The sequence below is a fragment of the Hemiscyllium ocellatum genome, chromosome 28 (genome assembly GCF_020745735.1).
Source record: "Hemiscyllium ocellatum isolate sHemOce1 chromosome 28, sHemOce1.pat.X.cur, whole genome shotgun sequence".
In the NCBI taxonomy this organism is placed as follows: domain Eukaryota; kingdom Metazoa; phylum Chordata; class Chondrichthyes; order Orectolobiformes; family Hemiscylliidae; genus Hemiscyllium; species Hemiscyllium ocellatum.
The window spans coordinates 4,993,463-5,014,312 of NC_083428.1; the positions used below are offsets into that span (position 1 = coordinate 4,993,463).

At 40.4% G+C, this 20,850-nt stretch overlaps 1 protein-coding gene across 5 annotated transcripts in view; it reads left to right on the plus strand.

Annotated features, from left to right (window-relative positions):
• Window positions 1-20,850, plus strand: part of gatad2ab (GATA zinc finger domain containing 2Ab) — a 139,507-nt gene that overhangs the window by 62,748 nt on the left and 55,909 nt on the right. For all 5 annotated transcript variants that reach the window (XM_060846282.1, XM_060846287.1, XM_060846283.1 and 2 more), the window contains one exon: window positions 4,338-4,405. In XM_060846282.1, the coding sequence (XP_060702265.1) occupies window positions 4,338-4,405 (68 nt within the window). The remainder of the gene's footprint in view (window positions 1-4,337; window positions 4,406-20,850) is intronic.

A 20,850-nucleotide genomic window follows, 5' to 3' on the forward strand; every position in this document is an offset into this window, starting at 1 on the left:
TGTATATGTGTGTGTCTATATATGTGCCTGGAAGTGAGGGACACTGATGAGTGAGTGCATTGTTGGAAAAGAACCACAGCTGCATTTGGTGACAGAGGTTTTATTTTTCAGCTGTTCAAATTAGTTTCATAGCCTAGCCCCCTACCTCTTCAGTTTTCTTTTCGTGAAAGGAGAAAAGAAGCAAAATTTACATTTACTTTTGGAATGTGCTTTAACTTTTGAAAATTACATTCTTAAAGTATAATGAAAGCAAGAAAAGGGAATTTAATTTCATCACTCTTAGAATTGACTGGCAAAAAACTGCTTAATTTTGTAATAGTAGTTTAGAATGAGGGAACAGCTACTGTGGCCCTCAAGAGGTTAAGTGCAGCCATTTTGTTTACTTTGTCAGACGTCTGGTCAGTTAACCTCAACCATCGGGAGAATAGACTAGATTAATGAACCTTGTAATTTAAAGGCTACTCTTTGGCAATTGTAGCTATACTCCGAATTTGTCTGTCTGTGACTTGTATTTCATTCTGGTGTGTTTTATTTACAAAGTGATTAAGAGATATTTGATACTGATTGAAGCTCTGTTTGCAGGGGAAGGAAAAGGTGCATTAGAATATGCTCTAATTCTTTTTGGGCTATGTGGACAGAAAGATTAAAATGCATTGTAAAAGGCAGCTATTGGTTTCAATTTTGTTTTGCAGTAATAAATCAATTACTGAATTCCACACTCCGATCACTTTGTGCTTGAAGGAAGCATTTATTTACTTCAATCCTAGAAAGACCTGGCCCTAAATTTAAGGTTATGTCACCTTACGTCCTATATCAGTAGGGAAGTTCCTTCAAAATATTTAACACTTCGATCTTTTCTTAGACCCATCTCCCTTCCATCTGTTTCTTTGTAACAATCGGTTGGAAGCCTGTTTTCCCTCTCCCCAATCACAGTTGTGGCATTTAATCATTGTCTTATTTGGAATTAGCTAACTCAGTGCAGCAAAGGCTTTGAACCTGGTTATGTCCCTGGTCCATGGCTGTCTTTCACAGTTTTGAAAGTGAAATGTGACTAAGCCACAGTTTCATATACCTTACAAATTGCAGTTGTGTCTTTTCCCTTGCTGATCTCTGAACCTTCCAGTAGTTGTGTGGATGACACTGCATTTAGCATCACAACGATAGACATTTGAAATTTCTCACTGCTTAAAATTCACAACATTAACATTTTAAGCAGAATAGATGGATTGCTATTTCCAAGATCATTCCTCAAAACAAACTGAAACCTTTTCACTTGTTCTGTTTAAGTGTCATGCCAGGCAATTGTTTGTGGTACATACATAACCTGGCAAAGTAACTCCGCTCTCTCCTTTTTCAGATCTGACAGAACTACTGATTATTAACTTGCTTATTATGATTTGTTTAATTTTTGCATTTGTAATTTCTTTCTGATCTCCGCAGTGAAATTCTGTTACCCTGCATCTACCCTTTCCCATTTAATTAATCTCTGCAGGTTGTCTTCCATACTTTACAGTCCCCTCCATCTGAACTTTGCAGCACCATCATACTGAGAACTGTCTCCTCATTTTGAATTCTGATTCTAACTTCCTTTGTGTTCCATCTTCATATTTCTGCCCTCATTTCAGTGAGTCTCTCTCTCACTGCACCCCCCAGGTCATCTCCCCTCTTCCTCCCTCTGATGTCAGAGCCACACTTCAGTTGTCTCACCCTGACTTTCAAACTCCCTAATCCCTTCCACCTTGTAACGTTGCTCATTGTCCTTAAAAAACCACCTCAAAACCTACATTCTGCACACCCCTAACATGAGCAGCTATCTGTTTCTCCTTTTTCATCTTTCGTAAGTTATAAGATATCTATAAATGTATTTATGCTTAAGGCTGCTACTTTAGGAGGGTATTTGAATAAACACATTGTTATTTTCGAAAATCATGAATTTTGATCTGTAGGTTAACATTTCTTCCATGCTAACGGCTCACTTTATGTAGCTAATCTGTTTTCTGTTAACAGTAGCCTTGCTTGGTTTAAATTTAGAACTAGTTTTAAAACGGTCATTGTGAAAAAGGTATTACATGGTTTTCTAGTAATCCTACTCTACATCTCCACTTTTTTCCCTATTGGAAGAGTTTGTATCCAAAGGATCTCAAATAAGTTTAACAACCTACTTGACTGTATTTTTCTCCAGTTCCCCCTCATGCCTACTGAACGTGATGATTCATACAGGAGGGAGTGCCCCTCCTATTTGTGTATGGGAAACTCTAGAAAGATAGGTGTGCAGCAGGCCTACTCATTTAGGATGTACATCAGAGCTGGGCTTAATGATGTGCACATGCTTCTCAATTGGCTCAGTATTTACATCCTACCTCAACTAAGGAAGATAAAAATATTCTTTAGAAGTTGGAAAGGTGTGTAGTGAGCTTTTTAAATTGTTATATTTTTCCAAGTAAGTACTTAATTATGGCCAGGCCAGTCCAGTTTAGATTAGGAATTTATTTGTTCATTTCCAGGGCAATCTAACAGCTTGATGTAGAATAATTATGTTTTAGATTTGTCTCCTGATTTCTGGATAGGTTGGAATATTTGGGTGACGTGGGCAAGTTGGACCAAAGGGTCTGTTTCTGTCCCGTACATCTCTGTGACTATGATTGTTAAACGACTAGTGTGTTACATGCTGGACTGGTCCAGTACAACTTGAGGGAATGCAGTTGGTTCAAGTTGTTGTCTTGTCTAGCAAGCAGAGTGTGATTGACAAATCAGATGGTGGCTTCAGATCAGACAGGTGTCTGTTCCAGCAAGTAGGATGGCCAAATTAGTAGTTATCCAAGAGTTATAGTAGGTTTTTCAATTATCTATAATTTTATTTAGATTATTATTACAAGTACTTTCCGAGTTACGAATAGGTTCCTCTCTTCAGTGCAGTCATAAATCAATTCATATGCAGGTTGTTCTGTAATATATTCCAATGTAAAATAGGCATTCATTAGTGCGAATAGATGCGTTTGTCGGATATTTAAAATTAATACTAATACACCCCTGTAGAACATAAGTATTTGCATCTGTAAATTGGGGACTAGCTATAAGCTTAACTGGTTGCTGAAGCTTCCAAAGTTTGACTTTAAGGACCATTTTCAATACGTTTCCAGATACCAGACAGTTACTAATCAGAATTTTCTAGGCAATCCATGTGGTCCCATTGCCTCAATGATTATCTGACCACCAGAATATCTGGTCCATTGTATTGGGGACTGGGGAGAGCGATGATAGTTTAGTGGAAAAGTATGAAAATCACCCTCAATCAGTGCCTCTAAGTCTCATAGGAAGTCAAAATTTCAGAAAGGTAATTTGTGACTAATCTCAGGCTGAAGAACTTGGAAATTTATTCTCCAATTTCTGAAGCAATCAAGAAGGGATTATGGATATCCATGATTAATTGTTTACATAACTAAAATACAACTCTCTTCATACTCCTGCCCTCTTCTGTCTCAGCCCCACACAATCCACAACACCTTATTTTCTAAGTTCTCATGGTCTGCAATAAAAGATTGTGAAGTCGAACCCAAAATTCTGATGATTTGGAGATGCCGGTGTTGGACTGGGGTGTACCCATTCCTCCAGGTATTGTTCACAATCACCTGATGAAGGAGCGTCGCTCCGAAAGCTAGTGTGCTTCCACTTAAACCTTTTGGACTATAACCTGGTGTTGTGTGATTTTTAACCAAAATTCTGAAGCTGTATCTTAACCATATTTTGAATGCAATTTGAGAATACACTTCACTGTCAACAGATATGAGGCCTTAGCAAGAGAAGAGCATTTCACCATCTCACCATTTCCCAAAAGCTTTTGTTTTATTAGAGAGAAAAGTATTTTTTCTTTGTATAAATGCTGAAAGAGTAAAGTGCCACTTCTATTTTAACAATGATGTGTTCAATGACAGTAGACATAAATTATAGTCTTTTGAACTGCTTGTATTTTTTAACATTTTTGAGAGTCTGTTGACTAAATCTCATCATCAGTCTTTGTAGAATGTCTCAGTACAAGATTACTTGATCAAGCCATTGAATAGCTATTTCAGAAATAGTCCCAAAAGACTATTTACAGAACTCTTCAAGCATTTTAAAACTTCAGATAAACTTCTCCAACTTCAGAGCCAGGAAGGTGCTGTTTGGAGGGACAATATCCCAGGCTTTATTTTTTGCCGACAGAAATTTGGGGGTCTGCTAAGGTCACCCTCTAGTTATGTCTCTAGTCCACTGTATCTGTAATCAGTTTGTATTGACTGTCTAACAGAGAAAATTGCAAATATCCTTATTAAAAGCTACACTTTTTTCTTCCCATGTAGGGGGGCAAATTGCTACTCTGGAAACCAAGGTTGTTCATATGTGGAAATGGCTCTACAAGATTTGCCAGGTGAGTGGTGATACTTCGTATTTGTATCTAAAATGTTAGCACTTAGAAGGAAGCTAAATTAATGACAGTGTTTTGAGTTGTTTTGTATCTTACAAGGGTGTAGCACCTGACTGAGTTTGGTTCTTGTGGGTTATGATCTCACCTAGTAGTTCTTGCTGTACACTCCAAGCTAATTTCTCCAACATTCCTTTGATATCTTTGTATATGCTCTCCCCTGTGTAGGAAAGCTACCAATGTATGCACATTACTATCAGTGTGGAGCAATGAGCCCTATATGTTACGGCCTGTTTTTCCCAGTATCTCTAATACCATACAATGTCCATTACCCATTTAGCATCCAAATATTGCTGTGTCAAATATGGGAAATCTCTTAATGGGGGATGCAACCTGTAGTGAAGCCGAACTTGTGGCATGGCCTCTTGCAACGTAAATGGCTTTAAGGACTGTGACTAAGATTAAGATGGGTTGCACAATATCTGGAGGAATGGGTGCTGACATTCATGTTACAGTAAAGTACAGTTACAATAGTCTCACCAGACAATAAGGCTCCCCTCGCATTAGATTGAGAGAACACTGATGGTGGTTTAATTTGAGGGTCACACTGCCACAGGCGAGGGAGGGATTGAGAAAGGGAGTGCTTCATAGTAACCTCAGCCAGTGCGGGAATTGTGAACCTATGCTGATGGCACTAGTCTGCATTGCTACCCTACTGTCCAGCTAACTGACCCCCAGTGCTTGTAAATATTATGTGGTGTAATCCAACTGTTGGTTTGTGAAATGAAAATGTTCTTTAATAGTGAATCAACCAAAACCTGCTGGTTTCAATTTGCATTTTAAAAATAGTCAACAATCTTGTGTAAATAAGTCCCTTGATTGTCATGCTGAGCAGTCTCCATCCAACTTGAAATTGTCTTCTAACAGGTTGGCATGGAGGGACCTTAGCCAATTGGTGTCTTGTCCTACTTCTCTTCAGGTATATTTTGGATCACATTGTCCTTATGGAGTTGCTCATCAGCACAGGGAGTTAAAAATGCTCTCACATGCGAGTGTTAGCAAAAGTGCAATGTTCTTGAAACAGCTAATCTTGTGTGAACTTTGACTTTGTTTGGATCAAGTATTCATTTCAAATGAACTGAGCATACATTGGGCAATTAACTATGACTGTCATGTCAGTGGATTGTATAAGTGATTAAATGCTTGTGCAGTTATTAAGCACATAAGGACTGTCTGTTGTTTCACAAGTAAAATACGGGAAAGGGAAAGTGGCCCACTTTCTGGTACATCAGATTTTAAAACTGAATTGTTGTGCATTAGCTGGTAAGTCTTTCTTTCTGTGCCAACTTTGGTCTTGATCCTGCTTTATTTTTTCGTTCTTATGTGGTATGTTTGGCCAGGCCAGCATTTATTGCTCATCCTTAATTACCCTTGATGAAGTGGTGATGACCTACCTCCTTGAATTGTTGCAGTCCATATGTTGTGGGCACATTGTCTTGTGCTGTTAGGGAGAACATTCCAGAATTTTGACCCGGTGACACAGTGATATAGTTCTACTAAAGATAGATGTGCCTCACTGGGGCCTTCAGGTGTTCCCATGCAAGAACCCTCCATTCTAGGTGGTGGAGGTCATGAGTAAGAAAGAACTATCGCAAGAGTATTAAAGATGCCGATGGTGCAACTCTGCTGCCACTCTGTGTAGTGGTTTGCGTACTGATCAACTGGGCTGTGCAACCTGGATATGGTCGAGGTTCTTAGGCTGCGCTTCTTCAGACAATTGCAATGTATCCATCGCCTTTGTGACTTATACCTTGTAGCAATTTTAAAGACTCTGGGGAGTCGAGAGGTGAGATAAGTGACTGAATTCCCAGCCTCTGCCATGTATCAACATAAGCCTAAAAGTTGCCTGAGTTTTGCTGCATGTGACCACAGACTGTTTGTTTCAGTAACTATTGCAAATGGTACTGAACATATGTAGTTATCAACAAAAACCCCATTTATGATGGAAGTGGCCAATAATAAAGCAGCTGAAGGTGATTGGAACTTGAACATTTCCATCAGCAACTCGGGGCTCATGTGGTGCAATGGTAGTGTCCTTACCTCTGAGCCATAAAGCCTGGGTTCATGTCCCACTTGCTCTAGAGATGTGTAATTATGTCTGAACAGGTTGATTAGAAAATATCTTTCTTGAGGAACTCCTACGTTGGAGCTAAATGGTTGGCCTGGATGACTCCAATCAGTGCCCGTTGGATTTGTCATGTTTTCTGGGGAGAGGTCATACCTGGGCAATTTTCAATATTATGTACATGCCAGCATTGCAGCTGTACCATGGCTGCAGCTGCTTCTGGAGGGCTAGTCTTCAGTTCTAAAGCTGGGAAGTGGTCAGGCCCCAAGGTCTTTGCTGCATCCAATGCTTTCACCATTTGATATCTCTCAAAATCAAATTGGCTGAACACTTGCTTCTGAAGCGAGGGACCATAAGACTGAGGTATAAGAGCAAAATTGCACCATTCGGCCCATTGCGTCTGCTTTATCATTTGATCATGGCTATCTATTTCTCAACCCCATTCTCCTACCTTCTCCCTAGAATCCTTTAATCCCCTTATTTATCAAGAACCTATCTATCACTGTCTTAAAAAACTCAAATCTTGGCCTCCACAGCTTCTGTGGCAACGAGTCCCACAGATTTGCCATCCTTTGGCTGAAGAAATTCCTCCTCATTTCAATTCTACAGGGTGATCCCTTCAGTCTAAAGCTGTGCCTTTGAGTCCTAAACTCTCCCCCCCATGGCATCTTGTTTTCTATGTCCTCTGTATCCAGGCCCCTCTCTCTTCTGTCTCATTCTTCTATATTCTAATGACTATAGATCCAGAGTCCTCAACCACTCCTCATATGCCAGCCCTTCGTCGCAGGGTTCACTTTTGTGTAAAAGTCCTCTTGGCCTTTCCAATGTCAGCACATCCATCCTTGGTTATGGAGCATTAAACTGCTCAGAGTATTTTAAATGTACCCTGACCAGAGCCTTACACAGCCTCAGCAGTACATTTGCTCTTGTTTCTAGCCATCTTGAAATAAATGCTGACATTGTATTTGCCATCTTAACTGCTAACTGAATCTTCATGTCAACTTTAAGAGAATCCTGAACTAGGACCCCCTTTGTGCTTCAGATTTCCGAACCCTTTTCCCGTTGAGAAAATAATCTATGCCTCTATTCTTCCTACCAAAGTGCATAAGCTCACAATTTATCACATTGTATTCCATCTGCTATTTCTTTGCCACTTTCTTAGCTTGTCGAAGTCCTTCTGCAACTTCCCTGCTACTTCAACACTCCCTGTCATCCCCACCAATCTTTGTGTTATCTGCAAACATATCATCAATGCCCACCTTTCCTTCGTCCACATTGTGCATGTATAATGTGAATAGTTGTGGTCCCAACATTGATATTTGTGAAACTTTACTAGCTACCTATTGCCATCCTGATGAAGTCCTTTATCTCCTCACTGTGTATTTGCCAATACTTTGCCCCTAACACCATGGGTTCTTATCTTATTTAGCAGCCTTCTGTATGGCACCTTATCCCTCCTGCTTCTGTTTGAAGGAGGTTGCCAATGCTTGCATCAGTAAACTGGCCTGTGCCATCATTAAAGGTGGGATTGTTTATAAAGTTTCCACCTCTGGTTAGTGTTTAATTGCCCACTCATTCAGGATGTCACAGGATGGCATAATTTATCTATAGCCCACAGTCTCAACTATTTACCACGCATGTAGGTCCTGTGTACCTTCATCAGGTTGGCACCTCATTTCTAGATTCCCTTGCATTTCTTCAGCATGCACTCATGTGCCTTGTGGAACTAGTGTTGGTTCCTTGACCTGTTGATAATGCCAGGGTCTGTACTTATAATTGAATGCAATTTTGCTGCACTTAATAGTTCACAATGCTTCCTAAGCGTGTGATTGTGAGCAGTTTATCTGTGTTTAATCAATCTAATTTCTTCAATTCAGATTAACTAATTTGCTATATGAGAGCAAACTGCTTGAGGAAATTAGGTTTTCAAAGCTGAGCTGTGCATAATAAGGCACCCTCTTGTCTGACTTGAATGGGTGACATTGTGATCAAACATTTTGTTTGATGTCCCTCCTTAATAACATGGCACTTTTTCTTTTTCAATTTTGTGCAGTTTCCTCCTCAAGTGCAAAATGGGCAATACTTAAAAGTTAATATCCTAGCTACATGGATGGACTAAGCAAAACATGGAGCCAATTTTAAGATAATGATTGACAAATAACAATTGCTGAAAAATGTGTTGCTGGAAAAGCGCAGCAGGTCAGGCAGCATCCAAGGAGCAGGAGAATTGACGTTTCAGGCATAAGCCCTTCTCGTCGATTCTCCTGCTCCTTGGATGCTGTCTGACCTGCTGCACTTTTCCAGCAACACATTTTTCAGCTCTGATCTCCAGCATTTGCAGTCCTCACTTTCTCCTAGTTGAAATAACAATTGCTGACTGATCACAGGGTGTGGCTACCTCACTGTTTTAGCTATATATAATAATTTTAGTGGAAAACATCTTGGACATAATTATTTTTACCTGAGATGTATTATCTATTTATTTTGCCTTAGTAATTTTTTATTCTTTCACAGGATTTGGACATCGCTGGCTGGGCCAGCAGTTATAGTATGTCCTTAATAGTGAACCACTGCAGTGCATGTAATGTACAACCACAGTGCTGTTAGGGAGAGCATTCCAGGATTTTGAACCAGTGACAATGAAGGAATGGTGATCTGGTTCCATGTCAGGATGTTGTCTGGCTTAGAGGGAAACTTGCCAGTGGTTATGTTCCCAAGTATCTGCTGCCCTGTCCTCTTAACACGAGAGCTTGCAGGTTAGAAAGTACCTTTTAAAGGTGGCTGGACAGGCATTTTTAATTGTAGTATTCATTTGGCGAATCCAGTTCAGTTCATGGTCAATGGTAACCCCCAGGAAATTGAAATGGGGGTGCTGTTGAATGTCATGGGGAGATGGTTAGCTACCACTATTTAGGAACTAAAATGCACTCAATGATCAAAGCTACTTGCATCTTCTGACTTTAGTCTTTCCACTTCTCAAACAAATACATTAAAAAGTTAAAGTTCGCATGCATATGCCATGTGAATTAAGATCACAGCACAAGTGCTGATGGCTTTGATTATTTATTGCCTTAATGATCAGAGACACAATTATTACCAGATATTAATGGTTAATTTACAACATAAGGGGCGATGTATTGGATAGCGCAGATTTGGAAAAGTGATGTATAAAATTCCATATTTATCCTCCGTACCCAATGTGCCATTCATCCATTCTGACCAGGGAGGTCAAAGTCAATCTGTATTTTGTAAGGAGTGGTCCAATCATAACACAAGTCTGACTCTGTTCTCCTGAAGCCAGACTGAAGGGTGGAGTCAGCATTCTTGCTTATTGGGATGTTTAAATGTTAAGTTGTGTGGTTAAAAGGCTGACATTCCATCTTAACTTGAACTTGCTTTAGAAATGGGCAACTGAATATAGAATATTGACACAACACCACCGGCTGAACCATCTCCTCACTGTGTGTGTGTGTTTGTGAGAGAGAGAGCGCACTTGCAATATGGATTACTTTTTAATGGCCAGGAATAAGATAGTTGCCTTATTTATCTATCCTTGCTCTCTAACCCTTCTGTCTTTGAATATTTTTCCCTCCTGCTGTCCCAGTGATTGACTCAATAGAGTGCTGAACACACACCTGTACCTCCCAACGCTGATAACACCTCAAAGAGACTACCACTTTCCATTCTTAATGCATCGCCCTATCCTCAACATCAGAAATGCTGCTGAAATGCTCATCCACATCTTTATCTCTAGATTGGTTTGCCTCCATACTCTGTTGACCAAACTTGTCCTTGCACCCTTTATAAGCTTAAAATCATCTAATATTGTTTCCTATGTCTACTCTCGTAGTAAGATGCCTTCATGCTCACTAATTAGCAGTATTTCCAAGTCAAACTGCAACACAATTTTAAAATTCTCATCCTTCTTCAGAATCTCTTCCTGGTCGATGTTGCTCCTTATCTCCGTATTGTCCCCAACTGTACAACACTTGTACAACTGTACAACACTGTACAGCACTCTTCTGAGTCAGGTTTCTTGCACATCTCTCACTTTAATTTCTCCATCAATGACTTCTCACCTTTAGATGCCCAGGCCAAAGTTCTAGAATTTCCTCCCTAAACATTTCTATCTCTCCTATGTTCAGATGTACTTTGAAACAAATCTCTGATAAGGCTTTTGGATATTGGTCCCACTATCTCCATTGTAGGTCCCTGTCAAATTTTATTTAAGAATTATCTTGTAAGATGCCATGGGATATATTGCTGTTAAAAGCTCTACATAAATGTTGTTAGAAATTCAGGTCAGGTAAATACCAGCTTGGATTTAGTGATGCCAGTCATTCCATTAAGCGATCAGAACTTGTTGCCTTTCTGGGAGTTTCACTACTCTACCTTGTATCTATTTGTGTGGTGACCTAGCATATGGATGTTATTTGAACAAGTTCTCTGTCCTGTTTATTTGTTCATGTTGACTACTTTTACTTGGTATGGTGTCTTGGCTTGAATTATTAAGCTGCTTTATTCCATAGTCAGGTCAGATATACAAATCAGTAGTTTAAATATGCATAGTTTTGTCACATTAAGGCTAAAATAAAGAACATACCACATTGCCACATTTCAGTGGACTGCTTTGCTTGGTTTCAAACACACTTCTCTGTATTCTGATCTCATGGGGCTCTTCGGCCTCAGAGGCATTTTTCCTATAAAACCAACCTGTCTTTAACATTTTAACTCTTTGTTCCTGTCCGTAAAAGATCAAATACTCCAGCACAATAACAAAGACAAACTACTGAATTACTGATTGCTCACAATCTAAGAGGAAAGGGAATCAAAACTACCTCATTACCAAGTTAACTACGGCCTCATCAATCAACTTAAACAAATTTGTAGAATATTACACTTTCAAAGCACATGAAATCACCCAAAGTTTCTGAACTTTTACAATGTCTAAATTATGCATTGCTATAATCAAACTATTAGGGAAACACAGAACTAGAATTTCTAAGAGTTCAGTTTGTCTGAACTTAAACATTATTGGGACTGAAAGTATGTTTGCTTTGAAAGTTCAAGGCCCAAGGCCTAGTTGCAACATATCAAGGTTAAAATGAGCAACCTGGAGCTAGTAATTAAGTGGCATCATGTTTGGATTTTAGAAGTCCCTGCATTACAAGGAAAGACAGAGGGAGTTGTGAATGGTTGTACGGCTTTAATGTACTGGAAAATTAGTTGCTGAAGAAGTGTTTTGATTTTAACACCATTGGGATACGAGGAGTTGGCAGAGTGGAAAGTCTTTTACGTAAATCCCCACGTTTGCTGATTAGTGCAGCAAAGAATCACCGTAACATTGAAAAGATTCACATCAAACCTTTGAGTCTAGCCCCACGTCAAATCAAATAGGGTAACAACATCCTAACATGCCTTTCCAGTTTAGCTTTTCAGATCTGAGTTATTGTGCCTTTTAAAACTCAATTAAATTGATTTCACTTCTGTGCCTGGGCTCAAACATTGAAGGATTCTGTCTGATGCTACCTCTAAATTGATGGTTTACATCCCAAACAGCTGCGTGAGGTCTCTGTACATAACACAAACATTATCTTTTTAATTCTTTTGATCACACCCTGTATGCTGAAGCCAAATGTAAGCGAAGAAATGCATCTACTCTTGAACTACTGGCCATTTATGTTCCTTAATTTCCTATTTTCCACACCAGTAGGACTTCAGGCATCTTGCGATTCAGGGTGTGAAAATCTCCTTTATATGAGTTGTCCCAGACTGGACTTGAGAGGTGTTAACACTTCTGTTGAAACGCACTGCGTTGGTGGCTTATTTGTTCCCTTCTCCCTGAGTAAAAAGTGAGGTCTGCAGATGCTGGAGATCAGAGCTGAAAATGTGTTGCTGGTTAAAGCGCAGCAGGTCAGGCAGCATCCAAGGAGCAGGAAATTCGACGTTTCGGACATAAGCCCTTCATCAGGAGGGCTTATGCCTGAAACGTCGAATTTCCTGTTCCTTGGATGCTGCCTGACCTGCTGCGCTTTAACCAGCAACACATTTTCAGCTCCCCTCTCCCTGACCCTACCTTTAGCATTTGACTACACTTGACTCACATTTTGTGTGTTGGAAGGTTGTTAAGAAGGCATACGGTGTGTTAGCTTTTATTGGTAGAGCGATTTAGTTTTGGAACCATGAGGTCATGCTGCATCTGTACAAAACTCTCGTGCGGCCGCACTTGGAGTATTGCGTACTATTCTGGCCACCACATTATAGGAAGGATGTGGAAGCTTTGGAAAGCGTTCAGAGGAGGTTTACTAGGATGTTGCCTAGTATGGATGAAAAGTCTTATGAGGAAGGGCTGGAGGACTTGAGGCTGTTTTTTGTTAGGAGGTTGAGAGGTGACTTAATTGAGACATCTATTCAGAGGGCTAGATAGGTTGGACAGTGAGAGTCTTTTTCCTCGGATGGCTAGCACGAGAGGACGTAGCTTTAAGTTGAAGGGTGATAGATATAAGACAGATGTTTCTTTACTCAGAGTAGTAGGGGTGTGGAGCGCACTGCCTGCAACTATAGTAGACTTTATGGACATTTACATGGTCATTGGATAGGCATATGGGCAAGAATGGAATAATGTAGATTTGACGGGCTTCAGATTGGTCTCACAAGTTAGCACAACATCAAGGACCGAAGGGCCTGTACTGTGGTATAATCTTATTTGTTCTACATTGTCAAATGTCTAGCTAACCTGACCATTCCAAGGTGCAGTTCTATAATGAAAGCAAGGAGACCAGTCAGCAAAGGCCATCAATTACATGTGAGCACAAAGTGTATAAAATGCCTATCTGAACTCCGCTCCAGTTTTTGGTGTTGGGGTATTCAAGCCAGGGCATAATAATTTGCTTTGTCTTCTGTGAAACGTATTCACCCAGAAAGGCATAATTTCACACAGAAGAATGACAGAGGAACTGAGTTTTAAAGTTGACTGGTTTCAAAAGGGCAACTTGGGAGACAGGGTGAATTCTGCACAATATACTGTCTGGTCTGAGGCTGGTACTTCATGGCACACATGGTTCCATGCCAAAGGAGCCTTGGTGTCACCAGGTATCTAGCTGTGTCTATATGTATGTACTATGCTAAAAATCAAACAACACCAGGTTATAGTTCAGCAAAACTATAACCTGGTATTAAGTGAGGACTGTAGCTGCTCGAGATCAGAGCTGAAAATGTGTTGCTGGAAAAGCGCAGCAGGTTAGGCAGCATCCAAGGAGCAGGAGAATCGACGTTTCGGGCGTGAGCCCTTCTTCAGGAATAGCCTAGTATTGTGTGATTTTTAACTTTGTCTACCCTAGTCCAACACTTGCATCTCCACATCATGTATGTGTCATGAGTGCGAGAGGTTAACTGTACTAAATAAGCATATTATGCGGAGTCCTGTATTCTGCTAGAGAATGAGGAAAAGAGGAGGAAATCATGTCTGTTTTTGCAATAAGATGTTTTTAGATTTTAAAAACATCTGATATCCATTGCTGTACACAAGTGCTGTTAATGTTATATCTTGAGCAAAAGAAATATGAAGGATTTGGTTGCTGATGTTTGTATCGAAACAGGTGCATTCTCATTTGCTCTGCATTCTCCACGCTTCTTTCTTCCGCGTCGCCATCATTGCCATCCCACCTCACCTCCGATCACCTCACCTCGTATCCTTTCTAAGGCAAACTCCAGACTGATGTGACAGCAATTAAGTTCATTATGGTATCAGGGTCTTTTTCTTATCACCACTTGGAGAGGATGCCGTTTCCATTTCCAAAGGTTGAGTGACATCTTCAATCTTATCATGTCCCCATGACGCAGGAGTGCCAGTTGGAATGCCAGGAACTACCAATTTTTCTCCACTCATGTCTGTATATCTGCTCTCTTTTTCACACTTCCATTTAAAGAAAAGGCCTATATTGTGCATTAGCTACATTAGGTATATTACAATGACATCTGTACTACTTTGGTAGAAAGGAAACCCACACCCAGGGGTCAGGATTCTTTTAAAATATTATTTAAAAGTTACCAAAATAGTTTTTAATTTGTTGAGTTGAAAACGTAGTCCAAATGGGAAGGGGAAATGTGAATTGCATTATTGTGTTGAAGGAAAGAAAATAACTCCTTTGTCCAAAGAAGTAACAAACACTTTTTCAAAGATTGAAAAAAAGTTTCAACTCCAATGTGACTCATTCACGTAGAAAGAGAATGCGGTAGTGTAGTAAATGACAAAGTGAGTAATAAACAATCAGGGGAAAGCAAAGATCTAGGGATGCTTGAAACAGTCAAAAAGTAAGAATTTAGAATGTCAGAGTGCCAGGGGGCAGGCACTGGAAGCTGCTTTGTCCGTGTCTTCATGTGAGGGGGTGGGTGTGTGTTCAGGGGGGTTAGCTAGGCCATGCATGCAGAGAATAATCTGTATATCTACGGGAGGAGTGAGCAATTTGGGCAAGTCTGCTGGATGGGTGGGATGTATGTATGCTCATTCACCAATCCTGTGGATTATCTCAATATGTGCAGGGGTGCAAAGGGTTAACAGCACTCTGCTCTGTCTGGAGCCAGTTCGAGTCGGTTCTCTGGAAAGTGCTTTGTGTGTCACCTGGATTTGTGGGAAGAGTCATGTGTGGAGACCAAGTGATGTCATGAGATCAAGTGTGACTCAGCCATTTATCAGATGTATGCAGGTAACCAGAAAGTGACACACTGTCAATCTGCCACATCTTGCCAGATTAAATACTGGTTCTGTAAAAGATTCATGCTGATGAGTAGGTTCTGGCAGTGAAAGTCAGTGAGAAATTTAAGCTTTGAAAAATATTCAAAATCGATAATATAACTCACAATGAAAGTAGTCTTTTTAACAAGTTATAAAATTCAGTTAAAAATAATTGTAAACCAAATTTGAAGTATTCTACCTGAGCAGCGGGCATCCCATACAAAATATTTCCTGCCCTTCTCCTTGCTATTCTGCATTCTTCAACTTTTTCAAAGTGCTGATTTGTCAATTTCCAATGCATCAACCAGGTGTTCATTCTTCTAGAGAGTCCTGATGTGTATTAACACATTAAAGGTCATTGTCAAACCTGTCCTCAACTCCAGGAAGGTGTGTTGCTGGATAGTGGCCAGGATTGGGAAGGCGTAATTTGAAGCATATGCCTGTACCATCATAACTCTTGCATGACCTGAGACAAATTACAAATTTCATCCAAAGTCATGTCGGAGAGTGTGGGGAAAACTTGCAAATTGCAATTATATGTAATTGTTTCTGAGCCAGAAAAGATATTGATATAACCTTTCATTGAGAAACTGTAGTTAGGTAGATGTACTGTTTCATGGTTGAAGATTTTGCCCTCATCCAGGATGCCCTCTTGCTTCCTCACTGTATGCAAGAAGGCGCTTCTCATTGAAGTATTTGGTGTCTCCATTCGTTTGAATTTGAGCTGTGTCTGTCCTTTGCTTATCTCCCAACAATGTACTCAGCTGTATACTGACAGTTTTATTAAGAAATCAAGTTGATTCTGTGTCCCATTGTGTTACTAGCCATTTTAAAAAGAAATTCAGAGATATTTCTTCCACTGACCTGCTTCATTTAGCTTGTTGGCAAAAACAGTAATGTTTTGGTTTAATGACAATGGTATGATTCCTCCTGCTTTGCTGTTGCTAATTGTCAGCATTCTCTCAAATTTTCAAATCAGCAGCAGCCAAATGGGGAATGAAGGTGTGCTGCCTTGTAAAGATCCATAAGTGATTATCAGAAAGAGGGAGTTAGTCTTGGTAGATTTGAAATTACCTTGTTCCAAGACTAATAGCTGGGCAAAAAACTATCTAGAGCTTGATTCCTTTCTGACATACAAGTTAGACCTCAGGAAGAAAAGATGTTTATGTGAGGACTTCACTCCTACTTCATCTCATCCAACATACATATCTTCCCATTTCTTTCCCTTAAAGATGTCTTCACTATTCATTGAAAGGGTTCAGAAAAAGTTTACAAGGATGTTGCCAGGGTTAGAGGTTTTGAGCTGTAGGGAGAGGTTGAATAGACTGGGGCTGTTTTCCCTGGAGCGTCAGAGGCTGAGGGGTGACCTTATAGAGGTTTATAAAATCATGTGCGGCATGGATAGGATAAATAAAGTAAGTCTCTTCCCTGGCGTGCGGGAGTCCAGAACTCGAGGGCATAGGTTTAGGGTGAGAGGGGAAAGATATAAAAGAGACCTAAGAGGTAACTTTTTCACAGAGGGTGGAACATGTATCGAAGAACTGCCAGAGGAAGTGGTGGAGGCTAGTACAATTGCAACATCTAAAAGGCATCTGGATGGGTATATGAATAGGAAGGGTTTGGAGGGATATGGGGATAAGTCTGTTTCCGTGCTGTACATGTCTATGCTCCCTTTGATAATGAGTTCCACGTTGTAACTACTCAGTAGGTAAAGAAGTTTCTCCTAAATTCCCTTTTTGATCTATCATTTATTACCTTATAGATCCTAGTTCTAGTCTTTTCTCGGTCACCCCTTCATGGTTTTAAGGATTTATATCAGGTTATTCCACCAGCCTTCTATTTTCCAGTGAAATGACCACCAGCCCATTCAGCCTTTCAATTCTAGTATCATGCTGAAAAGTTGTTTTTGTTTTTCACCTTGTTCTCTTTACTGAGTTTTCTGTTCCTCTCTGGTTTCCTGAGAGTGTCCCTCCAAAGCTGTGGATCTTTGTTATGTTCTCAGAGATACCAGCTGCACTCCTCTATCCTATTGGCTGGTCTTTGAACAGTGAACATTAAATAGGCTGTCAACAGGCCCGTAAGGTGTGACCAATGTTTCCTCCAAGCTATGTGAGTGCATAAAACTTTATGGTAGTCAAGAGTGTGCTGCACAGGGCACAAACTGACTGCACACTAGCAACATTCCCTTTAAGAAACATGTATGTGCAACCATGCATCAAACTTAGAGGCTTTTCAGCACAACAGCCAGCTGTGCACTGAATAGAAGTTAAAAGGAGCATTGGATGCATTACCCCAATGATGAAAACCATGTATGTATTCTCCAGCAGTGGTCATTGCCTAACAACAAGGACTGTAATCAAATTCTTGCCCTTGTCCTCACCTCACCTCACCAGCATAAAGTCGTGTGCGGCATGGATAGGATAAATAAAGTAAGTCTCTTCCCTGGCATGCGGGAGTCCAGAACTCGAGGGCATAGGTTTAGGGTGAGAGGGGAAAGATATAAAAGAGTAGATTTTGTGTAGATTGTGGAAATTTGGCTGATCATTGCTAAAATTTATCGCTAAAATTTCAGTTTCGTCTAGTTATGGATCAATGAAGGTCAAGAAGGCATACGGCAGGCATGCTTTCCTTCATCGGATGGGGTATTGAGTACAAGAGTTGGCAGGTCATGTTACAGTTGGATAAGACCTTGATTCGGCCACATTTGGAGTACTGTGTACAGTTCTGGTTGCCACATTACCAAAAGGATGTGGATGCTTTGGAGAAGATGCAGAGGAGGTTCTCTAGGATGTTGCCTGGTATGGAGGGTGCTAGCTATGAGGAGAGGTTGAGTAGATAAGGATTATTTTCATTCTGAAGACAGGTTGAGGAATGACCTGATTGAGGTCTACAAAATCATGAGAGGTATGGACAGGGTGGATAGCAAAAGCTTTTTCCCAGAGTGTGGGACTCCATTGGTAAGGGTCATGAGTTCAAGGTGAAAGGGGAAAAGTTTAAGGGAGATATGCTTAGAAAGTTCTTTTATGCAGAAAGTGGTGGGTGCCTGAAACACGTTGCCAACGGAGGTGGTAGAGATGGGCACAATAGTGTCATTTAAGATGTATGTCGACAGGTACATGAAAAGGCAGGGAGCAGAGGGATACAGATCCTTAGAAAATAGGCGGCAGGTTTAGGGAGAGGATCTGGACCGGTACAGGCTTAGAGGGCTGAAGGGCCTGTTCCTGTGCTGTAATTTTCTTTGTTCTTTTTCTTTGAGCCTATCTTGTTCTGCCTACTTGAAACCAGGAATTTGCTAACTGATCAAGAATAAATATCTCAACAGGTAATGCTAAAATTCTGTCGCGAGAATTGCAGGTCAAAATGAACTTTTTTTTTCTCTGGTTCTCAGCTGCTGTGCTTGGCCTAGTGAATAGTTTCAGCATTTTCTATTTATATTTCAATTTTCCAGCATCTGCAGTATTTTTACTTCTAATACAATTTTAGGTTGTCTCCTTTCAATCAGGGCTGGTCCTGGAGAGAACTTAAAGCTTTGTAATTCTAGGGTACGATAGAGTCATACAGCATGGAAACAGACACTTTGGCCCAATCATCCGGGCCAACCTGCCACTCCAAGTGACCTCGTGTCATTTACCAGTATTTTGCCCCATATCTTCTTATTCATATACCTATCCAGATACCTTTTAAAAGTTGTAATTGTACTCACTTCCACCACTTCCTCTAGCAGCTCATTTCAGACACACACCATCCTCTTCATAGGAAAAGTCATCCCTCAGGTCCTTTTATAATCTTTCCCCTCTCATCTTAAACCTTTGCCTTCTGGTTTTGGACTCCCTCCCTCCCTCCCCCACACCCCAACCCTGGGAAAAAAAAGACCTTGGCTAATTACCCTATCCATGCCCTCATGACTTTATAAACCTCTATTACCCACCCCTCAGTCTCTGATGCTTCAGTTGAAAAAAGCCCCATCCTATTCAGCCTCTCCCTATAGGACAAACCCTGCAATCCTGGCAACATCCCTACAAGTCTTTTCTGCTCCCTCATTTTTAACAACATCCTTCCTCTAGAAGTCTGACCAGAATTATGCAGAGTATTGCAAAAGTGGCTTCATCAAACCTTCACCAACTCCACTTTCAAGGAAGAATGCACCTTTACCCCTAGGTCTCTCTCTCTCCAGTAATACTGCCCAAGATTCTACCATTTGCTATATAAGTCCTACCCTAGTTTGCCTTACCAAAATGCAACATCTCATTTATCTAAATTAAACTCTGTCTGTTACTCCTCAGGACATTGGCCCATCTGATCAAGATCCTGTTGTATTCTGAGAATCTTTTTCACTCTGCACTACACCACCAACTTTGTCATCTGCACACCAACTAACCATACCTCTCATTCACATCCAGATCATTTATATAAATGACAAAATGCATTGGACCCAGCACCGATCCTTGTGGCACAACACTGGTCACAGGTGTTCAGTCCAAAAACTATCCCTCCACCACCACTCTCGGTCTCCTATATTCAAGCCAATTTTGTCGACTTGACTAGCTTCCCCTGGATACCATGTGATCTATCCTACCATGCCAAACCTTGTTGAATGCTTTACTGAAGTCTATGTAGATGATGTCTACTGTTCTGCCTCCTTCAATCATTCTTTTATAATATATTTTTAAGAAAAAATAGATTTTTAAATGTTACAACAAATACAAAACAATGCAATTCAAAACAGTACAAAAATAGTACAAAGCTAAATCCAAATAATAAAAAAAATTCCTCAACTCACCCTCTACACGAATGTATAAACATTTATAGAGAAGTAAAGAATTTTAAAAAAACCTAAACTAGCTATTTAACTAACTAAATAAATACCTAACAACAAACAAATAAATAGTAATAACTCAACCCAGCCAAACAAAACATTCATACATTCACAGTTCCTCCTCCCTGGATATTGGACTCATGAAACACAATCGTTATATATAAAAACCCTTGTTAGTGTGGCAGATAAATCTGTGTCCAGGTATTTCAAAAAGGGTTGCCATGTCTTGTAAAAATTCTCAGTTTTGTGGTGTATCATATTTGTGAGAAAATCCAGGGGAATATGCTCCATAACAATCTTCCGCCAACCCGACAGGCCTGGTGGGTTTTCTGATATCCAACCTGGCAAGATATGCTTTCTTGCACAGAATGTTAGAATATTGAAAAGTTTTGCCTTATGCGAGTCTGCAGGAAGTACAATGGGTAGGCCCAAAAGGAGCGAAATAGGGTCCTTCTCCACCCCGACACCTAAAATCCTCTCCATTGCACCCACCACAGCACTCCAATATGTTTGGAGCCTGTCACAAGACCAAAGACAATGGGTAAGAGTACCCGTACAGACCTTGCACTTGGGGCATGCTGAAGATACCCCTGGTTTAAACTTTTGACAAACGTTCTGGGGCTAAGTGGACCCTGTGGAGAATCTTCAACTGTAAAGAATGGGTCCTATTGCAAATTGATCTCTTCCTTGCATTCTCCCAAATATCCTCCCATGCCTCTCAAGAAACTTCAACACCCAGCTCTCTCTCCCACATCTTGCAGAGTCGATCAGACTCA